We start from the raw sequence: 27,602 nt of genomic DNA on the forward strand, positions 1-27,602 counted from the left end.
ATGGAACTCAACATAAATGAAACTTGCTTTAAAAGGAAATTTAACTTGGCTTTTACTGCATATTTTAAATGCAAAAATGTAAAAACAAACATGACATAGTATTTCAACGCTGTACCTTTATGCGAATGACTTCATCTAGCCTTCTTCCACATGCTATGGCCTGGCTGATGGCAAGACTGACTCAGCCTCGTTGTACTGAGAGCTGCAGAAACACAGCGTTAAGTTCCAGGGCTATATGGGTCACGCCTTCCGAGTTAAAGCTGTGTACCCACTTCCACTGCTGACGCTCCCCGTGTTCTTGGCTGTGACTCTCTGTGCAATGCTGTATATCAGGCAGATTGTGTAATTTGTACAAAACGCCTCCAGCCAGCGTAAGGCTTTAGGAACTGTATCTTAAAAAGCAACTGGTCAAAATACTTTTGATATTTAGTACAAATACTAAATGTAATAATTTTCTTGCGGCACATCTGATTAGGCAGCCCAATTAGCTTGTGACCCTGTTAAAGATCTGTTTGCGGAACTAATAGATGAAGTCATTTCCTGAGCTAAAAGATACAGATAATAAATGTTAATAGCAGCAGACAAAAAACATTCTTTTTGTTGTTTTCCACAGTCAACAGTTTTAGTAAAATAACTTCAAAAAAATTACAGAATTAAAAGAAGAAAATACTGCCTGAAAGAGCTTGAAAAAGAACATCCGAGGCCTGATTGTTATTATTTTCAATGTTTTCTGCAAGTTACATTCTGCCACTGTCAGACAACTTACTGATGTGTGGAAAAATGTCAACTGCAATGGTTCACATACATTTTATATTACATATATTACTTCTTAAAACCTCCAACAGAAGGAAATCTTAATAAACACAAATTTTAATGTCTGAACAGTCTCCCAATAAGATTTGAAAAGGCAGAGGGAGGAAAACAAAGGACTTGCTTTTTGTATTACTGGTCTACTTCATTAAAATTTAATCTCAAAAGGGTTTTTTTTTTTTTTTTTTTTTAAGCTTGCTGTCCAGGCCGCTAGGGTTATGATGAATGTATTCTTTCCAGGGTAAAAAAATGACATTTAAAAATAACGTAACAGCTATGACATGAATTTTCCAAGCACAGCCTCAACCTGAAACATTAGAATGTGTAAGAATTCTAGATTGGTATACCATCACTGCAACAGGATTTCCTTTATCATTCTAAAACTACAGGGAATTTTTCATAGCTTTTTAATTTTATTTTACTGAAATTAAAGCTGGAAAAAAATAACTGACTTATTAGCTACAACAAAAGGACAAATATTTAGCCAGAGATATCAGTTCCTCCTGAAAAAGAATATTTACCTCCTCTTGTTGCAATTTTTCTCAAGGTGTCTTACCGATTTCAGATAGAATTTAAAATTCACCTTAAAAGTAGAAACAAACCAAAGGACTAGTTAAACTGACAAGAACTAATAAAATATGCTCAAATTTACTGACAGAATCATGGGCACTTCATACAATACTTAGACTCTACCAGTTTTAAGTAAAATAAATAAGGAAAAAATTATAATTACAAAGCCAGTCTTTCCCCTTGGGGAAACAAAAAGCCACTTCTGACCAATTGTTCCCTACATATACATATACTGTATATTATTATAAGCTTCTTCAGAGAAGCAAAACATATTTGTCTTCCTGACATTGGATTCTAGTATCTGTTAGTTTTTTTTGTTTTTTTGTTTTTAAATCAGGAAGGCAACTGCAAGTGTTGGGCCCAAAAATATTTCTGGTTTACGCTTGAAAAGACCACTGAATATGTTTCTGTACGTACTGAACACAGGCAATTTCCGCAACGTGCTCAGCACCATCTCCTTATATCAATACCACCCAGCACAGATTCTGATTCTTTCTACTGCACCCCAAGGAGTTCAAACTGTTACTGGTGCAATTAATAAAGAGGAAATGCGTGTCAATGACTGGAAGGCTGTTTTACAAGAGGAGCTGGTATCTCTGATTTCACTTCTTTGTTGTATGAAACCACACAGACAGCATGATACCTGAGCAAATAAATCAACTACCATGACAGGAAGGGCCTGTTAATCCATAGTCTTTGCTTCATCATGTGCAAAGTGTGCTACTGCCCCCTGAGCTTCCTGCATTTCTCTTTTCTTGAAAAATCAGTGCTTGATCCTTTCCAAAATAACCAGAGAAGAAATGAGGCAGAAAGTATCTCTTCATCACCGTCCCCCCTCAGTCCCGAGACTGGTAGAAAAGAATGTAACCAGATTCAGAGTTCTTTGAGATATCTGATGTCAACCCGTAGAATTCTTCAATAGCTTGTGCATCTATTTTCTGTAAGGCAAAATCCAAACATTAGTACATAACTGAACTTTGTACAACCAGATGGCTTAAATAAAAAATACTGACAATATCAAATGCTGATGAGAATATGGGGCAAGTGAAAATGCCATATACAGCTTGTGGGAACATAAATGATACAGACAATTTGGAAAAAAATCTTCTAAAGCTGAACATACAACCACCCTTTGATTAATTATATTTCTAGGTATGGGTTGAACTGTAAGAAACTACTAACTGCCAGTCATTTCAGATCTCCAAAAATGGGATTTCCAATGGCTCATCTCATTCAGACCCAAGGAAACTAAATGTATGTACGTATAGCAAAAGATCTATACAAAAATGATGAAGGCACTTTTAGTCAAAAGTCAAAAATTGACAAAAAGTCAAATTTATAACTTGATATATCCATACCATAGAAATTACAAAGCAATAAAAACGAATCACTCCTCTTCCTCTACTCTACTATAGGCAATTGCAAGAATGAACATCACTAATAAAGACTAATGAGTGAAAAGAGGCAGATATTAGACAAAATTAATCGTAACGATAAAAATCCTAATGGCGGGCTCCAGGGAATGCAGGGCAGAGGTGAGGAGAGCTGTGGGCAGTAAGCAGGACAAAGAATGAGGAAGCCTGTTGGGGTGTTGAAAATGCCCTGGGTCTTGATTTGGTGGTGGTTAAAAGTGTGTGTGTGTAACCATCCATTTATAAAAATTCACTGAGCTATTCAGATTTGTGTACTTTACTACAGGTATCATATAGCTCATTAAAACACACACACACACACACACACACACACTTTTTTTTTTTTTTAAAGACTAGTCCTGTGCAAGGTTTTCTCTTGTTTGATTATAGACCTGTAAAGGAAGGTTCGCTGGCTACACAAGTGCTGGGCTTGAGAGGGACACTCACTGGGACATTAGGGAATGAGAAGCAGGGACTAGATGAGCTACAACAGAAATACCGAAACATGTACTATTCATCATGGATCATAAATAGGGGACTGCAAAAAGTTCATGGGAATAAAGAAATTAAATTATCAGCTTATTTTGGTGCAAGAATTCCATGCACATAATATCCACTTTTCCTAATACCCATTTTCCAGGAACCTTTTAAAGACCTCCCTAGTATGAATGAGAAATGGTGAGGAAAAAAAGTAAAACGTAATACACATACAAATTTTAAGAAAAATAAGAAGAAACTACTTACTTCAACAATGTCATCATCGAACAACAACCAAAAATCATGACTCTTAACTATTGCAATATAATGTCCTCGATTGGGACCACTGAAACAAAATGACAACAAAGTTAATTCTATACGATGTTTATTAATATTAATATTACCCTAAGTGTGATGTTCTATAAAGGAGAAAAACAAACAGATAAAAATATCTCTTATCTATTCTTTCTAAAAGACAGATAAAGCTACACTGATTTTAACTGGCATTTAATTTTAAAATCAAATAATTAGTACTCTGCTTTGGGAGATGTAACCAGTATTCTAATAATATAAAAGTGTGTTATTAAAAATTTTATTGTTGGGACCAGCAGTTAGCGTAATGGCTATGTCGCTGGACTCCCACGTAGTGGACTGCGGTTCAAGTCCTGGACATGGTGGCTTAAACTCATGCCAGGTGCTTGTGCATGTGTGCCCAAGATCCCAAGAGGAGAACGGAGGAGAAGGGATTGTGGCATGGCCATCCTCCTGGGGGGTGATTTCTCACCTTCTGTCTGTCTCTCCCTGTGTGGCGAGCGCACACACCCTATAGCAAAAACCTCTCAAAAAATTTTTATTGTCTTTCTAATTATTTTCAAATTATTGTTCTTTCAAAGAATTTTCCCTTTGCTTCTACGAAAAATTTAAATCTATTTTTCCAGCATTTGGGATGTGATGGGACGCTCGGCCAAACGTGCTGAGTTAAACTACAAAACAACAGGGATAATATTATGTCTAAGTCTCACTCCCTCGTAAGGAAAGATACAATGTGATGTTTGAAAAAGGCAAAGGTAATGGAAGCTATGTCTCTGAAATCAGCCATACACATCTTCAAAAGCAGATGACCTGCGCCCAATGGTTAGGTTCTATCTTTAAGTAGCTAACTGCTAACATCATATAACTATTGCTATGACAGCCTCTACATCCCATTTTAAACAAATCTGAAACAGGAATCTCAAGACCAGCAGCTGGCGTAATGGTTATGTTGCTGGACTCCCATGAGTCAACTGCAGTTTGAGTCCCGGACCCAGTGGCTTAAACTCACGCCGGGCACACATGTGTGTGTGTGTGCGTGCCCAAGATCCTGAGAGGAGAATGGAGGAGAAGGGACTGTGGCATGGCCATCCCCCCGGGGGGTGATTTCTTGCTTTCTGTCTCTGTCTTTTTGGCAAGCATACATGCCCGATAGCAAAAACCTCTCCAAAAAGGGGAAAAAAAAGAATGGAATCTAGATACACATGTTAAAATAACAGTGATAGTATTTCTTTTAAAAAAAATTATGTGCTTTTGGAAACCAGCAGTTAGCGTAATGGCTATGCTGCTGGACTCCCACGTAGTTGACCGCAGTTCGCGTCCCAGACCCGGTGGCTTAAAACTCACGCTGGGCATGTGTGCGTGTGTGCCCAAGATCCCGAGAGGAGAATGGAGAAGGGATTGCAGCATGACCATCCCCCCTGGGGGGGTGATATCTCGCTTTCTGTCTCTATGTCTGTCTCTGTCTGGCGAGCACACACGCCCTATAGCAAAAACCTCTCCAAAAAAAAAAAAAAAAAAAGTGCTTTTCTATGTGTGTATACCATAATTTATTTTTTATTTCAATGAACATTTGGGTAATTTCATGTTTTTATATTACCAATAATAATACTATGAACATGTCTCATAGTACTCACTTTTTTTTTTTTTTGGAGAGGTTTTTGCTATAGGGCATGTGCACTCGCCAGACAGACAGAGACATAGAGACAGAAAGCGAGAAATCACCCCCCAGGGGGGATGGCCACGCCGCAATCCCTTCTCCTCCATTCTCCTCTCAGGATCTTGGGCACGCACACACATGCGCCTGGCGTGAGTTTTAAGCCACCGGATCCGGGACGTGAACCACAGTCGACTACATGGGAGTTCAGCGACCTAGCCATTACGCTAACTCCTGGTCCCATCATAGTACTCACTTTTTCTAAGGTCATAGGAAAAATTTATCTTCTCCAAGTTTAAGTATCATTCATTATAAAAGCTTATAATTTTTATTAAATTGCAATAATATAATTGATACAGAATTTAAAATCATTTTCAACACTAATTATTCTTTACAGTGAACATCATTTTAAAAGTAGCAGAAGTAGGGGACCACCAGTTGGCGTAATGGCTGTGTCGCTGGACTCCCATGTAGCCAACCGTGGTTCAAGTCCTGGATCTGGTGGTTTAAACTCACACAGGGCACGTGTGTGTGCGTGCAGGCCCAAGATCCTGAGGGAAGAATAGAGAAGACGGGACTGTGGCATGGCCATTCCCCTGTGGATGATTTCTCACTTTCTGTCTCTCTGTCTCTGTCTTTCTGGCGAGCACACATGCCCTATAGCAAAAACCTCTCCAAAAAAAAAAAAAAGTAGCAGACGTCGGATTACTAGAATAAACCACCTCGTACAACATTTCATGTTCCTTGGACCTTTCAATCCTGCAGGTGAGATAAATATCTTAGGTGACAAAGCAAAAGTCCATTTTCACTAAGAAGGATGATACCTCAAAGCTTTCTTTTTTAAAAAAGCATTTAATGCTTTAGTAAGTTTAATAATTTTCTCCATTTCTTTAGGATTCATTCTTGGGTTTTGTTAAGTAGAGGACAGAAAAGGGAAACAATGTTTTTTATTATTTTATTATTTTTTTTGAGAGGTTTTCACTATAGGGCGTGTGCACTCGTCAGACAGACAGAGACAGACAGAGAGACAGAAAGCGAGAAACCACCCCCCAGAGGGGATGGTCATGCCGCAATCCCTTCTCCTCCATTCTCCTCTCGGGATCTTGGGCACGCACACACACGCGCCCGGCCTGAGTTTTAAGCCACCGGGTCTGGGACACGAACTGCGGTCGACTACATGGGAGTCCAGCGACATAAGGAGTGAAAACGAAAAACAATCAGAATGGTTGAGGAACAGAGATTGGGAGGAATGGAGGAGGGGTTAGTACTGGGATAAAAAGAAAAAGGTTTGGCAGCTTTTTTCTTTGGCAAAGAGCTAGTATGAAGAACAAAAGATGAAAGTTAATTTTATAAACAAATAATAAATGAGAGGAAAGACTGAGACAATGTACTGACATCTAAGAAACTGTGATTATTAGGAATATTCATCTTGAACATCAAATGTGCTTAGTGTATGCAACTGTTATTTGTGGTGGTTGCGGTGGAGATTAGAAAGACACCAACTACTCCCTGCCCTGAAGACCCTTGTGGTACAGGAGGTAAGTACTCCCAGGGTAGAATCCCAGGCAGAATGTGATACGAAGCAGACCTGCAGGGAAGCCCTCACTCGGTGAGAAAAGGGACGAGGGAGAGGGATGAGCTATCAAGAAAGGCTGGCTCCTCAATGGAGCTGGGGTCTGAAATGGGTTAGAGGATAACTTAACCATTTGGGGAACAGCTGGTGGAAATCTACTACATGCCAGGCCTCGGGGTTGGATCCTGAATAAACTGAACTGGCCCTGGCCTGCTGAAAATGCGATTCCTTAACAGCTGAAGGATGCAGAGAAATAGAAACTCTCCATACTATTATAAAAACACATATCTATAAATAAACCTGATACATGAGATAAAAAATGTAAAATATTAGTCTTTGATTTAAAAATTTCCTGTTGTAAGAAGCACTCATTTTCATAAGGAAAGCAGACACATAAACTAATAAATATAATAAAAAGGAACAAGTGAGGGCTAGCGATGCACATCTAGTGTTTATGTAACCACAAAACATGGGCTGGAGAGAAGATCATCAGGGACAATTTCCAGACAGGAGGGGACAGGGACAATGCACGGGACAACTGGAGTGAGATGGGGGAAGAGTAAGGTGCTGGGGTGGGACAGAGTCCCAAAGAACTGCTGTGAACTCAAGCAGCAGTGAACTCCCACCGAAGGTGCATGGCCAGAGTTGTCAGCAAAGACAATAAGCATCCTCTGCAATTTCTGCAGCAATTCTGACAGTCAGGATTTGGAGAACTGGCACGAGAATTTTACAGTGCTTGAGAGAACATGCCTTAAATAACAGTGGTGGTAAAGTTGGGAGGAAAGCAAGTGAGGCCAAGGAAAAGGTTAAGAAGGGAAAGGGCAGGAGACTAGACTAGAGGCTGTGGGGGAAAGGTAGGGTTAATTTTTTTTAAAGAATTACTTATTTGATTTTATTTATTCATTCATTTTAAAAATTTTACTTATTTTTTATTTGACCAGAGGGAGACAGAGAGAGAGAGAACACGTGAGAAAGCAAGCCACCAGGTCCAGGACTCAAACCATGGTTGGCCATGTGGGAGTGTCCAGCACCTTAATCACCACACCACCTGCTGGTGCCAAGGTAGGGTTAATTTTAAAGGTGGATTTATGTGGGGGGATGGATGGGCTAGAGTTACTTGAATTAGGAATTTCAGAGCTCAAGGACTTATGAATAGAGCAATTCCAAAAGACCTGGCACAATGTAGATAGCGTAAGACTGTCATTAAACTTAGAGACCAATGGTAGTTTTGTTAAAAAAAAAAAGTTAGGATGTTGGAAAGTAATGCTATTATATTATTGTAATTGAAACAGTAGCAGCAGCTAAGTGATTTATATTGTCCTTTTAATCCTAATCACAGAATGAAGTAGTTAATATGATTTCTATTTTTCGGATGAGTAAACCGAAGCTTCTTTCAGGAAGTGACATATGAAGTCACACTGCCCATAAATGGCAGAAATGGTACTGACATGGTTCGAGGTTTCTTTGACCTCTGGTCTGAATCACCACACCAAGTTCTTTAAGTTATCTGACACTGTTTTTGTCTTTGCAAACATCATCACTCTACTCAACTGAGAAATAGAATACTCCAAAAATGGAAAAGGCAAGCCTCACTGTTGTTAATGAAAATGTAAGACAGGAGATGAGGCTGACAAGGGCAATGGGAGTTAAATACTGTCTTCCAGAAAATGTACTCCCTCCTAGCTGTCCTTTCATATCCTTAACAAAAAGACGGCACTTTTTAATTGGATAAAACACACTGTCAGTACAAGTTCCCCAAAACCAAGGGGAAAAGGATGACCATCCTGTTCTAAAATTATTAAAGGGAATACTAAGGAATCCGTGAAGATTATACATTCTCCAGATACAAGTTTTGATTATGTGATGCTCTTGTGGTTTGCGGACTGTTTTATTTTGTAACTTAAAATATATCTATGTGTGTTCATACAGAGCCGACATGTCTACCTTGCTGGAAAGGAGGATGGGAATGAGAAAGCACACTAAACTGGCTCACAGAAATGATAAATACACACACTGGTAAAGTCAGAAGACTCGTAAAGATTATTTCCAAAGCCACGGTAAATGCTTCTCACAACCATTAACATAATGAACATAGTCGATTAATCTCAGAAATGATTTGTTTTCCAAAATCTACTTAAGAAGCATCATTTTTATCAATACGTCCCCTGCCCCCACCCCTGAGAGAAAGGTAATAAAAAACTAATAGATGTTCTAGGAACTCATGCATAATACTTCTAGAGATAACTAAAAAAATAATTTAAAATGAAGGCAGTAAGACATTTTAACATACACAAGTTTTAAGGAAGAAATAATCAAGTGTGTATCTTAAAAATCCATTTTGAAATAAACTCATCTTAAGGGAAATAAGGAACTTGTAAATCTCTACGTTGAGACCACTTGCGAACATCCTGAGCGTGGCTGCTCTAGAAGCCCAGAAACCCGAGACCCAGTGCACCTCCCGGAGCCGCAATTACCTTCCACAGTGCACCACAACGGCGACCAGGTCGTACATCCTGTCAGGATTGGTTGCATCGCCTGAAGTGTTGAACAGACGAAGTTCTAAAGGAAAAACTACCCGGTAAGAAAGTTTTGTATATCGATGAAGTTGATCCATATATTTAAATCTCTTCAGGTGCAGAGCTAGAATCATGGGCAGTTTTTTAACTTTCATTCTATGGAAAATAAAGCAGAAAACAAAATTTCCGATATCTACCATGTCTTTAGAAAATGATCAAACTTTATAACATCCAATAGACAAACAGTTAATAGTGTCAGTAGTCCAGCAATACGCTGTTTTGCATATTGCTACTAATTAGTTTTTTATTGGCAAAGCAATTTTCTTAACATCTTAAAACCACTTGCCCACACGATTTGATGCAGCACTCACGAGGGCTCCAAGTTACATGGAATGGCAACAGTTTGTTGAGAAATTCGTCTTTTTGAAACAGATCTCTTATGGTAAAACTAAATGCACAATGCTCAGGAAAAATGGGCTCCTTGAAGCAGTCAATTCCTTTGGATATGAGTGTAGATTAAAACCCATTTATTTTATCATCAATGCAATGTAAGAACAGATTGACAAGAGGAGACCAAAATGAGACAAGTGTTAAAGACCATTTAAGGGTGCTTGTCAGAGATAAGAGAGAACTTCCTATTAAGAATGATGACTGCGTATAGCCCAGAAGGGGAATCAAACACGGGAACTTAGGAGTTAAGTTTTTAACTGTGAAACACAGGCTATCCTTCACCTTCTAAATAATCTTGATCATGCCCTTAAATGCAATTTCTCTCTGAGGTTTGCTTTGTATGCCTTCCTCATCCAAAGCAGAGTCTTCTTCTAACTGCTCTCTTCAATCCTCCATCAGCACTTTAAGGGTTCACTTTATGGATGTCAAGTTTATTATATGGCCAAAAATGTAGATGATTATGGGTTTTTCTCTTCTTCTAGGCTCTGAACTCACAGCAGGTAGAAACTATTTCTTTTGTTTTTATTTCTCCACTCTAGCAACATGCCCGGTGCACAGACACTTGCAAATGCTGTAGATTTGAATTGTGTATGTGCTCCTTGATCAAAAAGCTTTTCAGAATTAAAGAATAAAACTTTTGGGGGTGGGGGGACCAACAGGTGACATAGTGGTTAAGGTGCTGTACTCCTACATGGCTGACTATGGTTCTAGTCAAGTGCCTATGTGCCCAAAATCCCAAGAGGAGAATGGAGGAGAAGGGATTGTGGTGCGACCATGAGAGTGATTTCTCTTTCTCTCTCTGTGTCTCCAGCAAGTGCACGTTTCCTAGCAAAATCTCTCAAAAAAGTAAATGACTAATGATAATACATTTTTTTTAAAGGGAAGATTTTTGCTATAGGGTGTGTGTGCTTGCCAGAGAGACAGAGACAGAAAACAACAGATCACCACCCCCAGGACAGATGGCCATGCTGCAATGCCTTCTCTTCTGCTTTCCTCTTGAGATCTTGGGCATGTATGTGCCCGGCAAGAGTTCTAAGATACTGGGTCCAGGACTCGAACCACAGTCAACTACATGGGAGTCCAGCGACTTAACCATTACACCATCAGCTGGCTCTAATAATACAATTTTTTAAAGAGGGGGAATAAAGTGTTTATTTAAGTTACAATAACATGTCTAAAGTGTACATCATACTTTTGAAAGCTCTTAACTAGGCAAAAGGGTATGATTAGTCACTGTCCCAGCCACTGTAGGCAAACCCACATTCAACACCAAAGCAGATAGGGACAAAGGGCTGGGCGGGCACTGTCTTCAACATATCTAAAAAATAAAATGTACTAGGTCATTGTCCCCAAGAAATGAAAAAATCATTTTATAGAGTTATGCAAAGGGTATTCAAAATGTTCAAGGAAAATGCCTATTACAAAAAAGTTATGCATGAATTTCAAATCTCTGTCCCAAACTAAGCTCAAACTGTAGCTCCATTTTCCATAGGTTTTCTGAAGTCCTCTTGTACTAAATCTATATTCTTCAGATCTTAAACTTGGTGGACGATTTCCCTAAAATATTTGCTATTCAACTAACCTGGTCTTTGAAAAACATTAGCCACAGGAAAAATAAAACATCCAGTCATTCCCGGAAAGCAATACATCTAGCAATATAAATTAAGAGCTTTTTTATGGCCTTTGTCTCAGTAATCCTATTTCTATAAATATGTCATCCAAAATACAGTACCTATGAGAAAAACCTACTTCTAGAGTTGCTTTATATTTTGAAAAATCCTATTCAGCAACAGAAAACATTGAAATTAATTGCAATACAAATAACAGAATATTACACTACTTAAAACAATGCTGGTCAAATTTTCTAAGTAGGATAAGAAAATAGTTACAAAAAAGTAATTAAGACATAAAATTATACATACAATAGTACAGCTATTAAACATCAGATCTTTGATTAAACCCACACAGGGTTGCTAAAACAAAATCTTTACAAAACAAAGTAGCCTTTGAAAATTCTCAGTGGAATGTAGACTTGGAAGAATTTTCTCAGTACAAATCAGTTATCAGTAGAATAAGACGGCAGTTAAGACTGGGAAGAGAAAATGCATGGGGCCCGAGGGTTAAGAAGAATCTGTTTTAGAGAAATGAAGTAGGGGTCCAAATGGAGAAAAGAGAAAAAACCTAAATTACAGTACGTAAGATCCTTGATTAGACAACGCATGGAAAATACAATCCTACTTGGTGGAGTTCCTCCCAGGGAACTACCGGCTATGACAAAGAAACCAAACGCACACGAGGATACATGTAAGCCTGTCAAACAAAATATTCACAGAGCCACTGTTTAAAGATGAAAAACCATCTTATAAAATCCAAGTTCCAGGAAAAAAAAAACAAAAACAAAAAACACTTCTTGGACATAAATATAAATACACACAGAATATAGATTTTGCAACAGAAGAAAGAAAAAAAGAAGTTAATTTCCTGCTCAAGCAATGCACTGAAAATATATACAGAACTCTGACTTTCCCTCCATTCAAACTTGTGTGGAGACAGATCACATTAGGAAGTTCTTGATTGCTATCACTATTTTTAAAAAATTTTTTGTCCCAAAATGTCACGTTTTCTACAAAAGAAAAATGGAGAGCAAAATAAGATAGAAAACGTTTTTTTCCTTTTATTGATACTTAAAGTTTGAATGAAACATTTTGATTTTTTTTAGAATCTTCTATAACTAATAAATCAATTTTCTATTCAAATTTACTATTTTTAATGGAATTTATCTACTACACAATTATTTAAACTCTGAATGAATCTGGGGCCAGCACCATGACACAGCAGTAATGGACCACTCAAGAGAAGCTGGATCCCGCATGACAACTGTGGTTTGAATCCCCAGCCCAGTCAGCCAGGAATATGCAGGGCATACATGCAAGTGCCCAAGATCCAAGAAGCTAGAAGACAGAAGAAAGGGGATCATGAAGTGGCCAGACCCCATGGAAAGTATTCCTCTCTCTCTCCCCAGTGTGTGATATACACATGCAAGTTTTTATCATGAATACAGAAAAAAAAATTGGGGGATGAATTTAAATTATACCTTTATTTTCCTTTTACCTTTAAATGGTAGGCTGCATTCATTTTATACTCCACTTTGATAGGTGTTTACATATCTTTTTATTTGTTTTCTAGAGGTTTTTGCTATAGGGCATGTGCACTTGCAAGAAAGACAGAGAGACAGAAAGAGAGAAATCACTCCCAGGGGTAATGGCCATGCCACAATCCCTTCTCCTCCATTCTCCTCTCGGGATCTTGGGCATGCACACACACGCGCCTGGCGTGAGTTTAAGCCACCAGGTCTGGGACTTGAACCATGATCGACTACATGGGAGTCCAGCAACATAGCCATTATGCTAACTGCTGGTCCCAACATATCTTTATAATATCTAATTATATTTAATTATCGTCTTTCAAATATCAAATTATAATTTGAAACTATAAAATAGTAAAAGAACAGAAAAAGACACACCATGTAAACATGAATCCTAAGTAAACTGGCAATGGTAATTTCGGACAAAGTAGACTTTAAGAAAAGGAATATTAGGACCAGCAGATGGCATAATGGTTACATTGCTGGGCTCCCACGCATGGCTTATTATGGTTCGTGTCCTGGATCTGGCAGTTTGAAACTCATGCCAGGAACGTGTGTGTGCCCAAAATCTTGGGAGAAGAATGGAGAAGGGATTGCAACGTGGCCATCCCCACCCCACCCCGGGGGGGGGGGGATTCCACCGACCCCCCCCCCCCCCCGGGGGGGGGGGTGATTTCTCACTTTCTGTCTCTTTGGCGAGCTCATGTGCCCTATAGCAAAAAAAAAAAATTTAAAAGACATAAAAAAATAAATAAATAAACCTCCCTTAAAAATAACAACAATAATAATAAAACAAGGAATATTGCCAGATATAAAGACAGATACTTCATAATAATAAAAGTCAATTTATAGGACATAAAAATCTTAAAAGTATGCATACTCCTAACATCAAAGCCTCAAAATTTGATAAAATCAAGTAACTACATTTATTGTTAACATTTAACAATTACTATAAATAAGAATTTGCTCATGTATAATCAGAATAAGAATCCTTAACAGACTTCCCTCATAACAAAAACCCAGTGATGACAGGGGAGATATAAGCAATCACAGATTTCACTGACATTTATGGAATGCTTCATCCCAAACTGCGGAATACACATTCTTCTCAAGTACTATTAGGACATTCGCCAATGTCCTGGACAATAAAAGAAATCAAAATCAATTTCAAAAGACTAAAACCATAGGGTATGTGTTCTGATAAAAACGACCAACCAAGTACAATCTGGAAAATCCCCTCAACATACGGAAATTCAGCAAGATACTGCTAAACAGCCCATGGGATGAACAAAATCACAAGGGAAACCAGAAGCTATTTTGAAATGCAAGATAATGAAAATAGCACCTCTTCTCTATTTTAGGTTCTGTTCTCTAAAAGCAGGTCTTGAGACAAAAAGTCACATGTCTGATTTATTAAGGTAGCGCTTCCTTCCGTGGAGGAAGAGGCAGAAAAGAAAGGAAGCTAGGGAAGGGTTCAATCTCAGGTAAAATCCCAGAGAGGGGTAGCTGTGGCCTATTCCCATAAGAAATGCTGGATGTGAATTTCACCACCCATTTCTCTGGACCATGGCATGCTAGCTGGGCTTCTACACTCTTCAGCACCTGTGGTCGCTGGTCAAGGCCTTTTGTGGCTGAAGTGAATTCCCCAAAACTCCCTTCTCCAGTCGCCCAGGCAGCAGGCGCTGAGGACTACTGCAGAAGTGAAAGCACTCCAGGGGACTGGGGGAGGGGAAGAACTGACCAACTGCTCTGCTCTGCGACCACTTAGGGGCAATCTGGGACTCCAGGTGGAATCTGATCTTCAAAAACAACCAGAAACCATTTTATAAAATTTCCCATTTTATAAACTCTGAGACAAGCAAAGAGATATACAGGCTGAACCTGGCCCAGAGGACACTTAATTTGCAAGCTCTGCCACTGGTGAATTTAACATCCCAGGCTCACGTACATAAGAAATCATTAACAGCCTCCTAGAAGAGTCCTAATTACACAGAAAAGCTTAATAATTCCAAGAACTGAAATCCATGATCTTTTATACTGTGCCACCAAGACTTAACTGGAACGTAATGAGGGGTGAGAGAAAAGAATCCTGTGACTATGGGGACCAGCAGTTGGTGTAATGGCTATGTCGCTGGACTCCCACGTAGTCAACCATGGTTCGAGTCTCAGACCCAGTTGCTTAAACTCATGCCAGGTGCATGTGCGTGTGTGCCCAAGATCCCAAGAGGAGAATGGAGGAGAAGGGATTGCGGCTTGGCCATCCCCCTTGGGGGGTGATTTCTCGCTTTCTGTCTCTCTGTCTGTGTCTGTCTGGCGAGTGCACGTGCCCTATAGCAAAAACCTCTCAAAAAAAAAGAATCCTGTGACTATGTGAGGAAGCCACTCAGGAGACTAAGTGAGATGTAATGTAAGCAGGACACATGGACAACAGCACCTGGTCTCCAGCATGTGCTCTAAGTGAGTGACAGGCCACATGGATGAAGTCCATGGAGGATGCACAGTATCGAGCAGCAGCTACAGATGCAGGCAGACCGGGTCAGGCAGCATCTCAAGCAACCAGATTTGGGAGGACTCTAATGTGATGTGGGCTATAGTGCTGTTGGGGGTGTTGACACGGCAAATCCCTACTGCTGAAAAGATTCTGACTTGACACCACACAGGCCACTATGACCATGACCTGGCTTGCCAGGGAAGGGACAAGAATCTAGTTATGAAAATAGAGTCAAAGGTAAGGCCTGATCTAAGAACAGGCAGCATCTCAATCACTAATTTAGGAGTCACTGGGAAAAGGACATGTGGCAATGACAACATGATGCTGAGGCACCTGGGCACTGCAGGGGTCATCTTCAATCCTGAAAAGCACAGGACTAGTCTCAGAAGTGAGCTCAGGCACAGGAAGAAGAAAGGGAGAGTGAAGGGAATTGGGAGTAATTGGGCAAAGGCAGCAGGCTTAGCAACCAGCCCACAGTTAGTAACCATCAGATCCTAGAGACAGAAGAGCGACAGAAGCAGTCTCTGAGAAACCTTCATTCCGCCCCCATTCCCAGAGGACGGGAAAGCAACACCTGAGACAAAGCCATCAATCCTTTCTCGTTACGATTCCCCAGAGCTTCACTCTGCTTTTACTTCTATGCTGAACTCTCCCACAGGATACAATACATGTATCCTGTATTTTTCCCAAACTGATCAGCTTTCCTGAACTCTGCAGTATATAGTTCAATAGGCATTCTACATAAAAGGAGTCTATGCAAATAAATTCTGAAAAAGGCCAGATTTAATAAGTTAAATTTCCTCTATTCTGTGAGTCTTCCCAGCATGTATTATATAAAGCATGAACATCTAAGAGGAAATATTATTACATTGTAAATTCATGTGATCATGGAATACTCATTTTGCAATATATTAACATTTCCAGAAATATTCTTCAGTGTTCCCAGAATGAACATTTTTAAAAAGAAAAAAAAAATTAACACAAACACAGGTATAGAAAAGTCAAACTTTAAACACGTTTTAATGTAGCACAAAAAAAAAAAAAAGAAATTTCCAGTCTTAACTAAGTGTAGAGCAGTGTTAACTACATGAACACTACTGCACACAGATCTCTAGAACGTTTTCATCTCACAGAACTTACTCTTTACCGATCTGAACAACTGCAGTCCCTCTCTCCCTGCCCTCTAGTCCCCTACGACTACCAGGGGCTGTACTATGGTGAACAGAAGTGCCAAGAGAAGACATCTTTGCTTTGTTTCTCATCTTAGTGGAAAAGCTTGCAGTTTTTCACCACTGAGTATGACGTCAATAAGATGTTTCAAAGAGATGTGCCTACTAAGAGTCTGACTATTTTAGACGGCATATATTAATAGAAGAAAAAAAAAACAGTATTTATCTTTCTGCGGTTGTGGCTGACTTATTCCACATAACAAAATGTACTCAAGGTTGTGGCAAATAATATTTTTCTCCGTAAGACCAAATAATATCCCATTACATGTACTTACTAATTTTCTTTGTCCATGCATCTGTCCCTTGACCTTTAGACTTTCACCTCTTCACTATTGTGAATAATGCAGCAATAAACATGGACACATAAATATCTCTTCAAGATCACGTTTTCAGTTCTTTTGGATAGGTACTCAGAAGCAGATGGCTCATATGGTAATTCTAATTTTTTGAGGAACCTCCATACTGTTTTCCTCAGCAGTTACACCATTTTACATTCTTATTAATAGTACACAAGGGTTCCAGTATCTTCACATCCTCACCAACTTTTTTTCTTTCTTTCTTTTTTTGGGGGTGGGGGGAACGGGAGAGGTTTTTGCTATAGGATGTGTGCGCTCACCAGAAAGACAGAGAGAGACAGAAAGTGAGAAATTGCCGCCCAAGGTGGATGGCCACACCGCAATCCCTTCTCCTCCATTCTCCTCTTGGGAACACACATACATGTGCCCAGCGTAAGTTTAAGCCACTGGGTCCAGGACTTGACTACATGGAAGCCCAGCAATATAGCCATTACACCAACTGCTGGTCCCTCAACCTTTTCTTTTTCTGACATTGGCCGTTATAACATATGGGAGCTGGAATCACATGTAGTTTTGATTTGCAGTTTCCTAATAATGAATGATGCTGAGCTTTTCATATCCTTGTTGACCATTTGTATATCTTCTTTAGAGAAATGTCTACTCAAGCCCTTTGCTCATTTTTAAACTGGGTTATTATTTTTTGTCAATGAATTATAGGAGTTATTTATATACAGTCTGGATATTAATCCCTTACCAGATAATGGTTTGCAAATGTTTTCTCCTATTTCAAAGGCTGATTCTCACGGTTTCCTTCGCTTTGCAGAATGTTTTAAGTTTCATGTATTTTGTTTTTGTTGCCCTAGCTTTTAGTTGTATCCAAGAAGTCACTGCCACAACTAATGTCATAAAGCTTTTTCCTATGTTTTCTTCCAAGAATCTTAGTTTCAGATCTTACATTTATGTTTTTAATCCATTCTGAGTTAATTTTCTAAATAGTGTTAGATAAAGGTCCAACTTCATTCTTTTTGCATGTGAATGTCTAGCTTTCCTAACACTGTTTGTGGAAGAGATGAATTATTTCCCCATTGTGTCTTCTTGTACCCTTGTCAAACACCAGTTGACTTTGAATGGGTAGGTTTGTTTCTGAGCTCCCTATTTTGTTCCACTGGTCTATATACCTCTGACCAGTAACATACTGTTTTAATTACTATAGTGTAGAAAAATATTTTAAAATCAGGAAGTGTGATGCTTCCAGCTTTGTTCTCTCTCAAGGTTATTTTGCCTATTCAAGGTCTTTTATGGTTCCATATGAATTTTAGAATAATTTTTCTATGTCTACAAAAAATGTCATTGGGATTTTTATAGAGATTGCACTGGTTCTGTTGACTCCTTTGGACTTATGGACATTTTAACAATATTTTAAGTATTCCAATGAACACGAGATGTCTATTGTACCTTTCACTTCTTTTAGCATGTATTGTACCTTTTACTTCTCTTATACTTTCTAGTGTACAAATGTTTCACCGTATTGGTTAAGTCTATTCCTTCCTATAAGTATTTTATTTATTACTTTTTAATGCTGTTATAAATGAGATTTTTTTCTTTCTTAGTTTCCTCTTAGGATTGTTCATTGTTAGTGCACAAAAATGCAACTAATTTTTGTGTTGATTCTGTATCCTGCAACTTTGCTGAACACATTTATTATTTCTAACAGTGTTTTTCTGTGTGTGTATAGAATCTATATAGCTTTCTAAATATTAGATCATACCATCTGTGAAAAGAGGTCATTTTACTTCTCCCTTTTCAAATTGGATGCCTTTTCAATTTCATTTTCTTGCTTAATTACTTTGGCTAGCATTTCTAAGACTGTGTCAAACAGAAGTGGCAAGGGTACATAGCATTACTTAGAGGAAAAGCTTGCAGTTCTCACCATCTCATCTTAGAGGAAAAGCTTGCAGTTCTTCACTATTAGCTATAGTGTTAATTGTGTGGGCCTTTCCTATATGGCCTTTATATTATGTGGAGGTAATTTCCTTCTATTTCTAGTTTGTTGTTTTTATTATAACATGGTACTGAATTTCATGAAATGCTTTCTCTGCATCCATGAAGATGTGCTTTTTGTCCTTCATCCAGACTGAAACCTTTTAAGTCAAATTCATTTTTGCTTCTTTAGGAAAAATTACATACACACACACACACAAGCTTATTTTGTCATTCTGAGCCTAGCAACTATGAACTTTTAGAACCGAAAAGAACCTCAACCATGAAGTAACCCAAGCAATGCCCAAAGAAATTAAATGACCTGCCCATTATTACACTGTAAGTTTATCAGAAGGATTGACAAAGGATGCTAGTGAGAAATATATAATTTCTGTATAGCTGTTATCATACCAGGAACTTCCTAAATTTATCCTAAAGAAATACCCTAAAATGTCCAAAAATACGTGTAGGGCGATATAAACAAACATACAAAAGTATTCATCAAAGCACTGTTTATCGGGTCCAGCTGCAGTGGTGTGCTGTGAAGACGCTGTAGTTCAGGCTTCCCAGCCTGAGTTTGGTTCCAGGTTAGAGTTAAGGGCTACACACAGTGGCATGTGCCTGCAATTCCAGAGACTTGAGGTTAAGGCAGGAGGGACATGAGTTCAAGGCTGGCCTGGGCAACAAAGCAAGACCTGATTTGAAAAATGGACCACACATAATAGTAACATGTGTACTCCTGTAGTCTTAGCTGGGAGGCTGAGACAGGAGGATCACAACATGGCAAAAACCCTTTTAAAAAGAAAACAATGAAAAAGGACTGTTTATAACACTGGAAAAGAAATCTGCACTGTTAAATTTAGAGAACTGGTCGATTATATGGAATGTCTGTACAAAAATTACTATGCAGCAGCTCTTAGAATGATTTAAAAGTATATTTCTATTGATATTGACAAAATTTGTTAAGTGAAAAAAGTTACAAAACCATAAAGTCTGATATCATCTTAAGAATTTTGTGTGTTCTACATATGCTATATATGTATATATGCTGGAATATATAAAAAATATAAAGTGTGCGGGAACCAGCAGGTGGTGTGGTGGTTAAGGTGCTGGACATTCCCACATGGCCGACCAGAGTTCAAGTCCTGAATCTGGTGGCTTGCTTTCTCACTTTTTCTCTCACTCTCACCCTCTGTCTCTCTCTGGTCAAATTAAAAAATAAATGAATGAATAAATAAAATTAAATAAAAAAATATATAAAGTGTTTTAGTAGTTTTTCTTAATTGATTTACACTCATCCATGTTTTCTAATTTATTCACAAAGAATCTAAGCTCATAATTTAATAAACTATTAAATAATGTATTAAAAATCTCGAGGCTGTCTTCTAAACAATTTAAAGACAATTCTCAATTACTCATGTATGACCACTTGGGTAACTGTCATTCTGTTTGTGGGCAGCTTTTGTACACAGATGGGCTTTCCTCCATGTAGTCAATAATGCTTGCAAATTGTATTACTCTTAGCTACATTTAGTTTGACTCTATTTTCCTTAACCAGCAGTCTTGGATACTTTGCAGGACATTTTCAAGATGAATCTAATACATGAGTTCCCCATGCTTCTGATCGAACTCATCTTAGGTGTGCCCATCATCTGCACTAAGAGATGAGAACAGTGATGTTTGCTTTGATTATCTGTATCCATTACCAAAACTACTTCCCTTCCTAGCAGATAAGTCTGTGTCTAAAACAAAAACAAAAATACAATCATTTAAAAATCTGAGCTCTTCCCCATCCCTTTATAAACAATTCAGTCCTACCAGTACATGGGGCCAGATGAACCTGTGTAGGAAGGGGAAGAGAGGAGCCCAGGCAAAACGAGGGTGTCTGCATGAGACAAAGGAGGAAGAAGGGAGGGAGAGAGAGAGAAAGAGCGTAAGTGTGTGTGTGTGTGTGTGTGTGTGTGTGTGTGTGAGAGAGAGAGAAAGAGCATAAGTGTGTGTGTGTGTATGCGCATGCACAAACATGTGAACAAACACGCATGACATGTGCACACATGTATGTGACAGGGCCCAGTAGGGAGACGAAGAGTGTTTACCAGCGGGTGTACTGATCAAATACGTAAATGAGAGTATGAATCAAAGAAGCCAAAATACACTGTCAGAGACGAGAATTACAATTAAATTGTAGCTGTAATCACAAGCAGTGGGCCAGACAGTGGTGCAACAGTGAAATGTGACACTCTGAGACAATCACACGTGGAAAAGTTCCCAGTTCAAGCCTAGAGACCTCCCTGAGTATGCCAGGCACACATGTGTCCATGATCCAAGGCTAGTTGAAGGCTGGCGTGGATCATGGCATCAAGACCTTGTTAGGGTGCTTCTTTCTCATGAAATAAATAAATAAACTTAAAAAAAGAGAGAGACACTAGAATGAACTCTATGGAACTGGCTTTTTTTGGTGAAATAACTGTCAATTGTTCTCAATAGACAGATCAACGAATAAGAGAAACAAGCAAATGTAAACTTTTGCATGTGTGTATTCATGTATTCGCTAGCTGTGTTCATCAAGGGGACTTGGAAATAGTGACATCCCAGTAGCAACAAGCACACCTATACAAGATCCTAATTTCTGAGCATCATTCTCCCTAAAAAGAACCAGGGCTCCTTGGAGAAATGGTTGGCCTTGTGACAGGGGCAAGTAGAGAGCCTGGAACACCATGTGCCAGGAAGAAAGGGAGGGCTCAAGAATGAGGAAGCACATCAGGAAGACAGGAGCCAGGCTGCAGGTGCTCTCCCTGGCCAGATGAAGGACAATTTGAGCATGAAAATTAGTAAGAATGGTAATGGATAATAATCTACTGAATAAAATGGAAATCCTTAAGTTCACACTGAGATTTTCTAATTAATAAATTAAAAGTTCATTGAAGAAGAGATATTTACAATTCTAAATATATTCACAAAAAATGCTTATACACTACAAAGGGGAAAAGGTTGGCTTATCAGTGGAGAACTCTCAGAAACATCGCCTTAATCAAGAGTTCAGCGTGCTTGCTTCGGAAGCACACATACTAAAATTGGAATGATACAGAGAAGACTAGCATGGCCCCTGCGCACAAGGATGACACGCAAATTCGTGAAGCATTCCATATTTTTAATAAAGCATCAGCTCCTCACTGGGGCACAGGAAAAAAAAAGAGAGAGAGAGAGTTCAGTGATACCACCACCACTAATGAGGGTTAACGTGTCCTCTGACTACCCTTAGGAAGGCCTGTTTGCAATGATGGTGCTTATTTAGCATCTGGGAAATAAATTCATTCCCTAATCGGAAAGGGTGTTGCACTGTGTCTACACTGTTTGAAAAAAAAAAAAGATGGTTTATGCTGAATACTTGCTTCTTACCTTCTGTGAATCTGGAATTTTGGTGCATGTTAGCCAGAGGGTGCCTTCGTGTCCAGCCCTCAATAAACGCCCTGGCACTGAGTCTGGGATAAGCTCCCCGTATTGTCTTGTGTATCTCCCACTAGGACACTCGCTCTACAAAGTTGCTGGCTTTCCCCTTTGCCGACTGTGCTACGTAGCCTTTCCGTACAGTAAGTGTCAGTAGCGGGCACAACTCTATGCTCAGTACTATGAGTTCTTCTCGGAAATCACCACACTTAGGAGTGGTCTTGGGAAATCAGAATCGTGTGTGACACAGTAGACTGCCATGAGGAGAACAGAGCATAGCTTCTGTAAGATTCCTATCTACAATATATAACCTGAAACTAATCATGAGAAAATATGAGACAAACCCACTTAAGGGATTTGTACAAAATAACTAGCCTGTGATTTCCAAAAGAATCAATATCATTAAAGTCAAGAAAAGACTTTGGAACTGTTCTAAAAAAAAAAAAAAAAAAGAAAAAAAGAAAGAAAGAAAGAAAGAAAGAAAAAAAGAAAGAAAGAAAAAAAAAAAAACCATAAAGGGATATAAGGACCAGTCTTGCAGCCTAGCAGTTAGGTGCTGTACATCAAGTGCTAGACCCTACATGGCTGACGGCAGTTCAAATCCCAGCCCCAGTGCTTTGAAAAACATGCTGGGCATATATGTGTGCATGTTCAAAATCTCAATGGGAAAGAGAAATGTAGGAAAAGGATTGTGGTATGATCACACCTCATCGCCCATTGTGGGGATGCATTTTCTATTTCTCTCTCTCTCTTTCTCTCTGCCAAGTTACATAACCTCTGGCAATTAATAAAAAAGAGACAGAGAGAGATAAATAACAAATACCAAATGCAATGCAATGTGTAATTCTGGACTGGATCCTCCTTCCATAAAGGCATTACTGGAATATCGAGTTATTCCAAAGGGTTTAATAATCTCTGGGGTAACAGCAGTATGTCAATGTTACTTTCCTGATTTAGAAGAATATGGGTAGATAGGAAAATTTCCTTGTTGGTACAAAATATCTATTAAAATGTGCCCAGGTTTGTGAAGCATTTATCAGTAAGTTTCTTAAATGGTTTAGGGTTAAAAAAGATTCTTGGCACTAGTCATACAACTTTTCTCTTTATTTAAGGTAGTTACAAAATAAAAAGTAAAGTGATCATGACGACACAGATCCCATTCCTTGGCACCAAACCAGTCTTAACAGCATACCGAGAGAACAGCCGGCCACATCCCAGGCAGGAACGGCAGACACTGGAATGTGGCCAAGGGCAATCCTTCTCCCTCACCACTCTTCACCGAGAAAAAAGTCCAATCATCAGGAAAGGTTCAAAGCCCAGCATTTTAACTATCCTGGTTTATGATTATTAAGCAATCACTAAACACGGAAAACCAATTAAGGGTACAGAATTTTTTTAACAAAGGCATTGAGTGGAATATCAGCTATCTAGTAATACTTAATGAGCCTTAACTGTTGTTGATAAAATTAACAATTTTTACTCAGTGTAAACTTTCATAAATCACCTTCAGCTAAGAAAGCCCATCTATGACATCTATTTAGTGATCCTAAGAATCACTAAAACTTAAAAAAAACAAAACACTAAATTACCGTTTGTGTGCTTCCTGTTTGCTGCGACACTCTTCACAGTAATATTTGTATTCACTGCATAGTGTTTCTGTGTTGCTAAAACCCCTGTATAAAATTAAAAATAAGTTTACTTTGCATATACCAGAAAAGCACGTATTCATTTAAAAATACGCTCGCATGCTGCATGACATTTAGTCATCGTACAGTATACACAATGGTAATCCCATAATACTATAATGGGACTGAAAAATTCCCATTGCCTAGTGACATCACAGCCATCCTAAACACTCAAGCATAACGCATCACTCGTGTGTTGTGGTGATGCTGGTGTAAACAAACTTGCACTACCAGGCATACACACATACAGCACATACGGAAGTGTACTTGGTCATGATAACTATGTTACTGGTGTATATATTTACTATTCTCTACTTTTCATCTTTAGCATATACTCCTACTTATTTTTTTAAGTGTACTGTAAAACAGTATGTATTAGACCATTACCATCTCATACATTGTGTGTTCACGCCTCTTGATGGCATCATTTTCTCCTGCCCTTGATTTAACCTCACGTTGTTTTGTCCACCATGGCCCTTTCAGTGAACAAGACGTGGAGGTAGAAGGCAGTGACACTGATAATCATGACCCGCATAGGCCTAGGCTGCGTCTGTGTGTCTTAGTTCTTAACAAAAATGTTTTAAAACTTTTTAAATTAAAATAGAAAAAACTTATAGAATAAGGATGTAAAGAAATATATTTACAGCTATAGAATAAATTGTATTTTAAGTGGTGTTTTGTTACAAAAGAGTTAAAACTTTAAGAACTTGATAAAGTAAATAAGCTAATATATTATTGAAGAAAGAAAAATACTTTTATAAACTTAGTGTAATCTAAGTGTAGTATTTATAAAGCCCACAGTAGAGTATGGTAATGTCCCAGGCCTTCCCATTCGCTCAACACTCACTTCCTGACTCACCCATAACAACTTCCAGTCCTGCAAGCTCCATTCATGGTAAAAACCCTATAGTATACCACTTTTAATCTCTTATACCGTATTTTAAACAGTTCCTTTTCTGTGTTTAGATACACAAATAGCTTTGTATTATAATTACCTAGAATATTCAGGGGAATAAGGAACAGCTAACCAGGCTTCTGGCCTACGAGCAACGGGCTATACCACACAACCTAGGTATGACAGGCTGAGCCATCCAGGTTTGTGTAAATACACTCTATGATGTCCACACAGTGAAGAAATAGCCTGGTAACACGTTTCGTAGAATATATCCCTGTCATTAAGCAGTACATGACTATATTCAGACCAAAAACAGTCACTACACTTCAAAAGAAGTAGCTTCACACATACCTTAAACAGTGAGTAATTGATGTGTTTTGTTCCACGTCAACAGAAAGATCTAAAAAATCTTCATCTTTACTGCTTATCTGTAAAAAATAAGAAATAATATTTGACTGCTTCATATTAGTAAGCTACAGTTCCCAATTCACAGAGTTAAATGTGTTCTATTATTAGTAGTTAAGTATGTAAACAATTATGTCTCCTCAAGTTCAAAGAAAACTACTTGATCTGGATAATGCAAAAGGACAGTGAATAAATAACTCTTATCATATGTACAGGTAAAACACTAAAGTACACACTTAATTGATTCTCTTACTGGCAAAGGCTAGCACGACATGAAATTTCATTACTTTTTAAAATCTTAGTGTTCCATTAAAGCATAAAATAAAATGTATCATATATACTGATTCTTAAAAAAAGCACAGGCCGAGGCTGAGCCTCGGCAGGCTGCACTGGTAGATGCTACTACTCAGCAGACCGAGGCCCACTTGTAGCCTAGGGTCTCGGCTACTGGGCAAGTGGCCACAGTAGGATAACAACACAGCAACACCCTGTCTTAACGTTTAAAAACAAAAGGCCAGGGTATGTAAGTTACCTATACTGTTTTATCATTTAAGAAAAGAATTCTCCAAAATCAGGGGAATAAGGAACAGCTAACCAGGCTTCTGGCCTACGAGCAACGGGCTATACCACACAACCTAGGTATGACAGGCTGAGCCATCCAGGTTTGTGTAAATACACTCTATGATGTCCACACAGTGAAGAAATAGCCTGGTAACACGTTTCGTAGAATATATCCCTGTCATTAAGCAGTACATGACTATATTCAGACCAAAAACAGTCACTACACTTCAAAAGAAGTAGCTTCACACATACCTTAAACAGTGAGTAATTGATGTGTTTTGTTCCACGTCAACAGAAAGATCTAAAAAATCTTCATCTTTACTGCTTATCTGTAAAAAATAAGAAATAATATTTGACTGCTTCATATTAGTAAGCTACAGTTCCCAATTCACAGAGTTAAATGTGTTCTATTATTAGTAGTTAAGTATGTAAACAATTATGTCTCCTCAAGTTCAAAGAAAACTACTTGATCTGGATAATGCAAAAGGACAGTGAATAAATAACTCTTATCATATGTACAGGTAAAACACTAAAGTACACACTTAATTGATTCTCTTACTGGCAAAGGCTAGCACGACATGAAATTTCATTACTTTTTAAAATCTTAGTGTTCCATTAAAGCATAAAATAAAATGTATCATATATACTGATTCTTAAAAAAAGCACAGGCCGAGGCTGAGCCTCGGCAGGCTGCACTGGTAGATGCTACTACTCAGCAGACCGAGGCCCACTTGTAGCCTAGGGTCTCGGCTACTGGGCAAGTGGCCACAGTAGGATAACAACACAGCAACACCCTGTCTTAACGTTTAAAAACAAAAGGCCAGGGTATGTAAGTTACCTATACTGTTTTATCATTTAAGAAAAGAATTCTCCAAAAAGACAAATTATGTTCTTCACTTAAGACCTACTTTTTTCCTCACAAAAACACAATATTAAGTTTTATTTGATTTGTAGATAAATCAGCTTATCAAAAACAATGTTCTTCTGGCTCTTTTGAATTGAAATAGGACAGAAGTTTAGACTAAATGACTCGGCTATTTCCTTCAGTGGTCTAATCCCAAGGTGAGCATGTGCAGGGGACAGGTCAGACTCAGTTTCCTGGGGCTCCCATCCACACTGGTTGTAAACTTAGCAGCCAAACGATTTCCTGTTTTCATACTGTATCGATGATATAAGATCGGTATCACTGAGTTGTGGTAGATGGTGTGGCTGTGCGTATCACACACTTATGCAGATGTGAGTAAATGGGCACTGTGCACACTGTAGCTTATGGACAGTGTGAGGGAATTTTGAGAGTGATTTTGACCTTCTGTAATTTCTACACTGAGCTACCCTTAGGACCTAGATCGCCACATAAGATGTAATTCCACTGTACAGTATAAAGAGTAGTAAGTACGGAACAACTGAATGGGGTCTCAAAATATCCAGTGAAAATCACCAGAGAGGAAGGAGAACATATGTGTGCGGGGAGAAATAACCAGCCCCGTGCTGGCTGGTGGGTAGGGTGACAAGAGACAGTACGGCAGAGGGAGCTGAAGCTAGATGCAGTGGTCTGTGTGTCAACTAAAGAGAAGATGCAAGTCATGTTTCTCAAAAAGAGGTCTGTATTTCTCAAAATGAAGTTCTCAGACATTGTCTTGGATCTTTATTTTAAATTTTCACTTTTATGATAACATAAAAACTGTAACATAAAG

At 38.6% G+C, this 27,602-nt stretch overlaps 1 protein-coding gene and 1 non-coding gene across 3 annotated transcripts in view; one reads left to right on the top strand and one right to left on the bottom strand.

Annotated features, from left to right (window-relative positions):
• Positions 1 to 825: 825 nt before the first annotated feature.
• USP12 (ubiquitin specific peptidase 12) overlaps positions 826 to 27,602 on the bottom strand; it is a 121,365-nt gene continuing 94,588 nt past the window's right edge. For both annotated transcript variants that reach the window (XM_006163276.2, XM_006163278.2), the window contains 5 exons: positions 26,161 to 26,237; positions 23,952 to 24,035; positions 9,283 to 9,480; positions 3,537 to 3,615; positions 826 to 2,318 (listed from right to left, as the gene is read on the bottom strand). In XM_006163276.2, coding sequence (XP_006163338.1) covers positions 2,217 to 2,318; positions 3,537 to 3,615; positions 9,283 to 9,480; positions 23,952 to 24,035; positions 26,161 to 26,237 — 540 coding nt within the window. In that variant the 3' untranslated portion in view covers positions 826 to 2,216. The remainder of the gene's footprint in view (positions 2,319 to 3,536; positions 3,616 to 9,282; positions 9,481 to 23,951; positions 24,036 to 26,160; positions 26,238 to 27,602) is intronic.
• Positions 21,960 to 22,068, top strand: LOC114005084 (U6 spliceosomal RNA). The gene has a single exon (XR_003546998.1). It is a non-coding gene; the product is annotated as a U6 spliceosomal RNA (small nuclear RNA).

The sequence above is a fragment of the Tupaia chinensis genome, unplaced genomic scaffold, assembly GCF_000334495.1.
Source record: "Tupaia chinensis unplaced genomic scaffold, TupChi_1.0 Scaffold141887_1, whole genome shotgun sequence".
Classification (NCBI taxonomy): domain Eukaryota; kingdom Metazoa; phylum Chordata; class Mammalia; order Scandentia; family Tupaiidae; genus Tupaia; species Tupaia belangeri.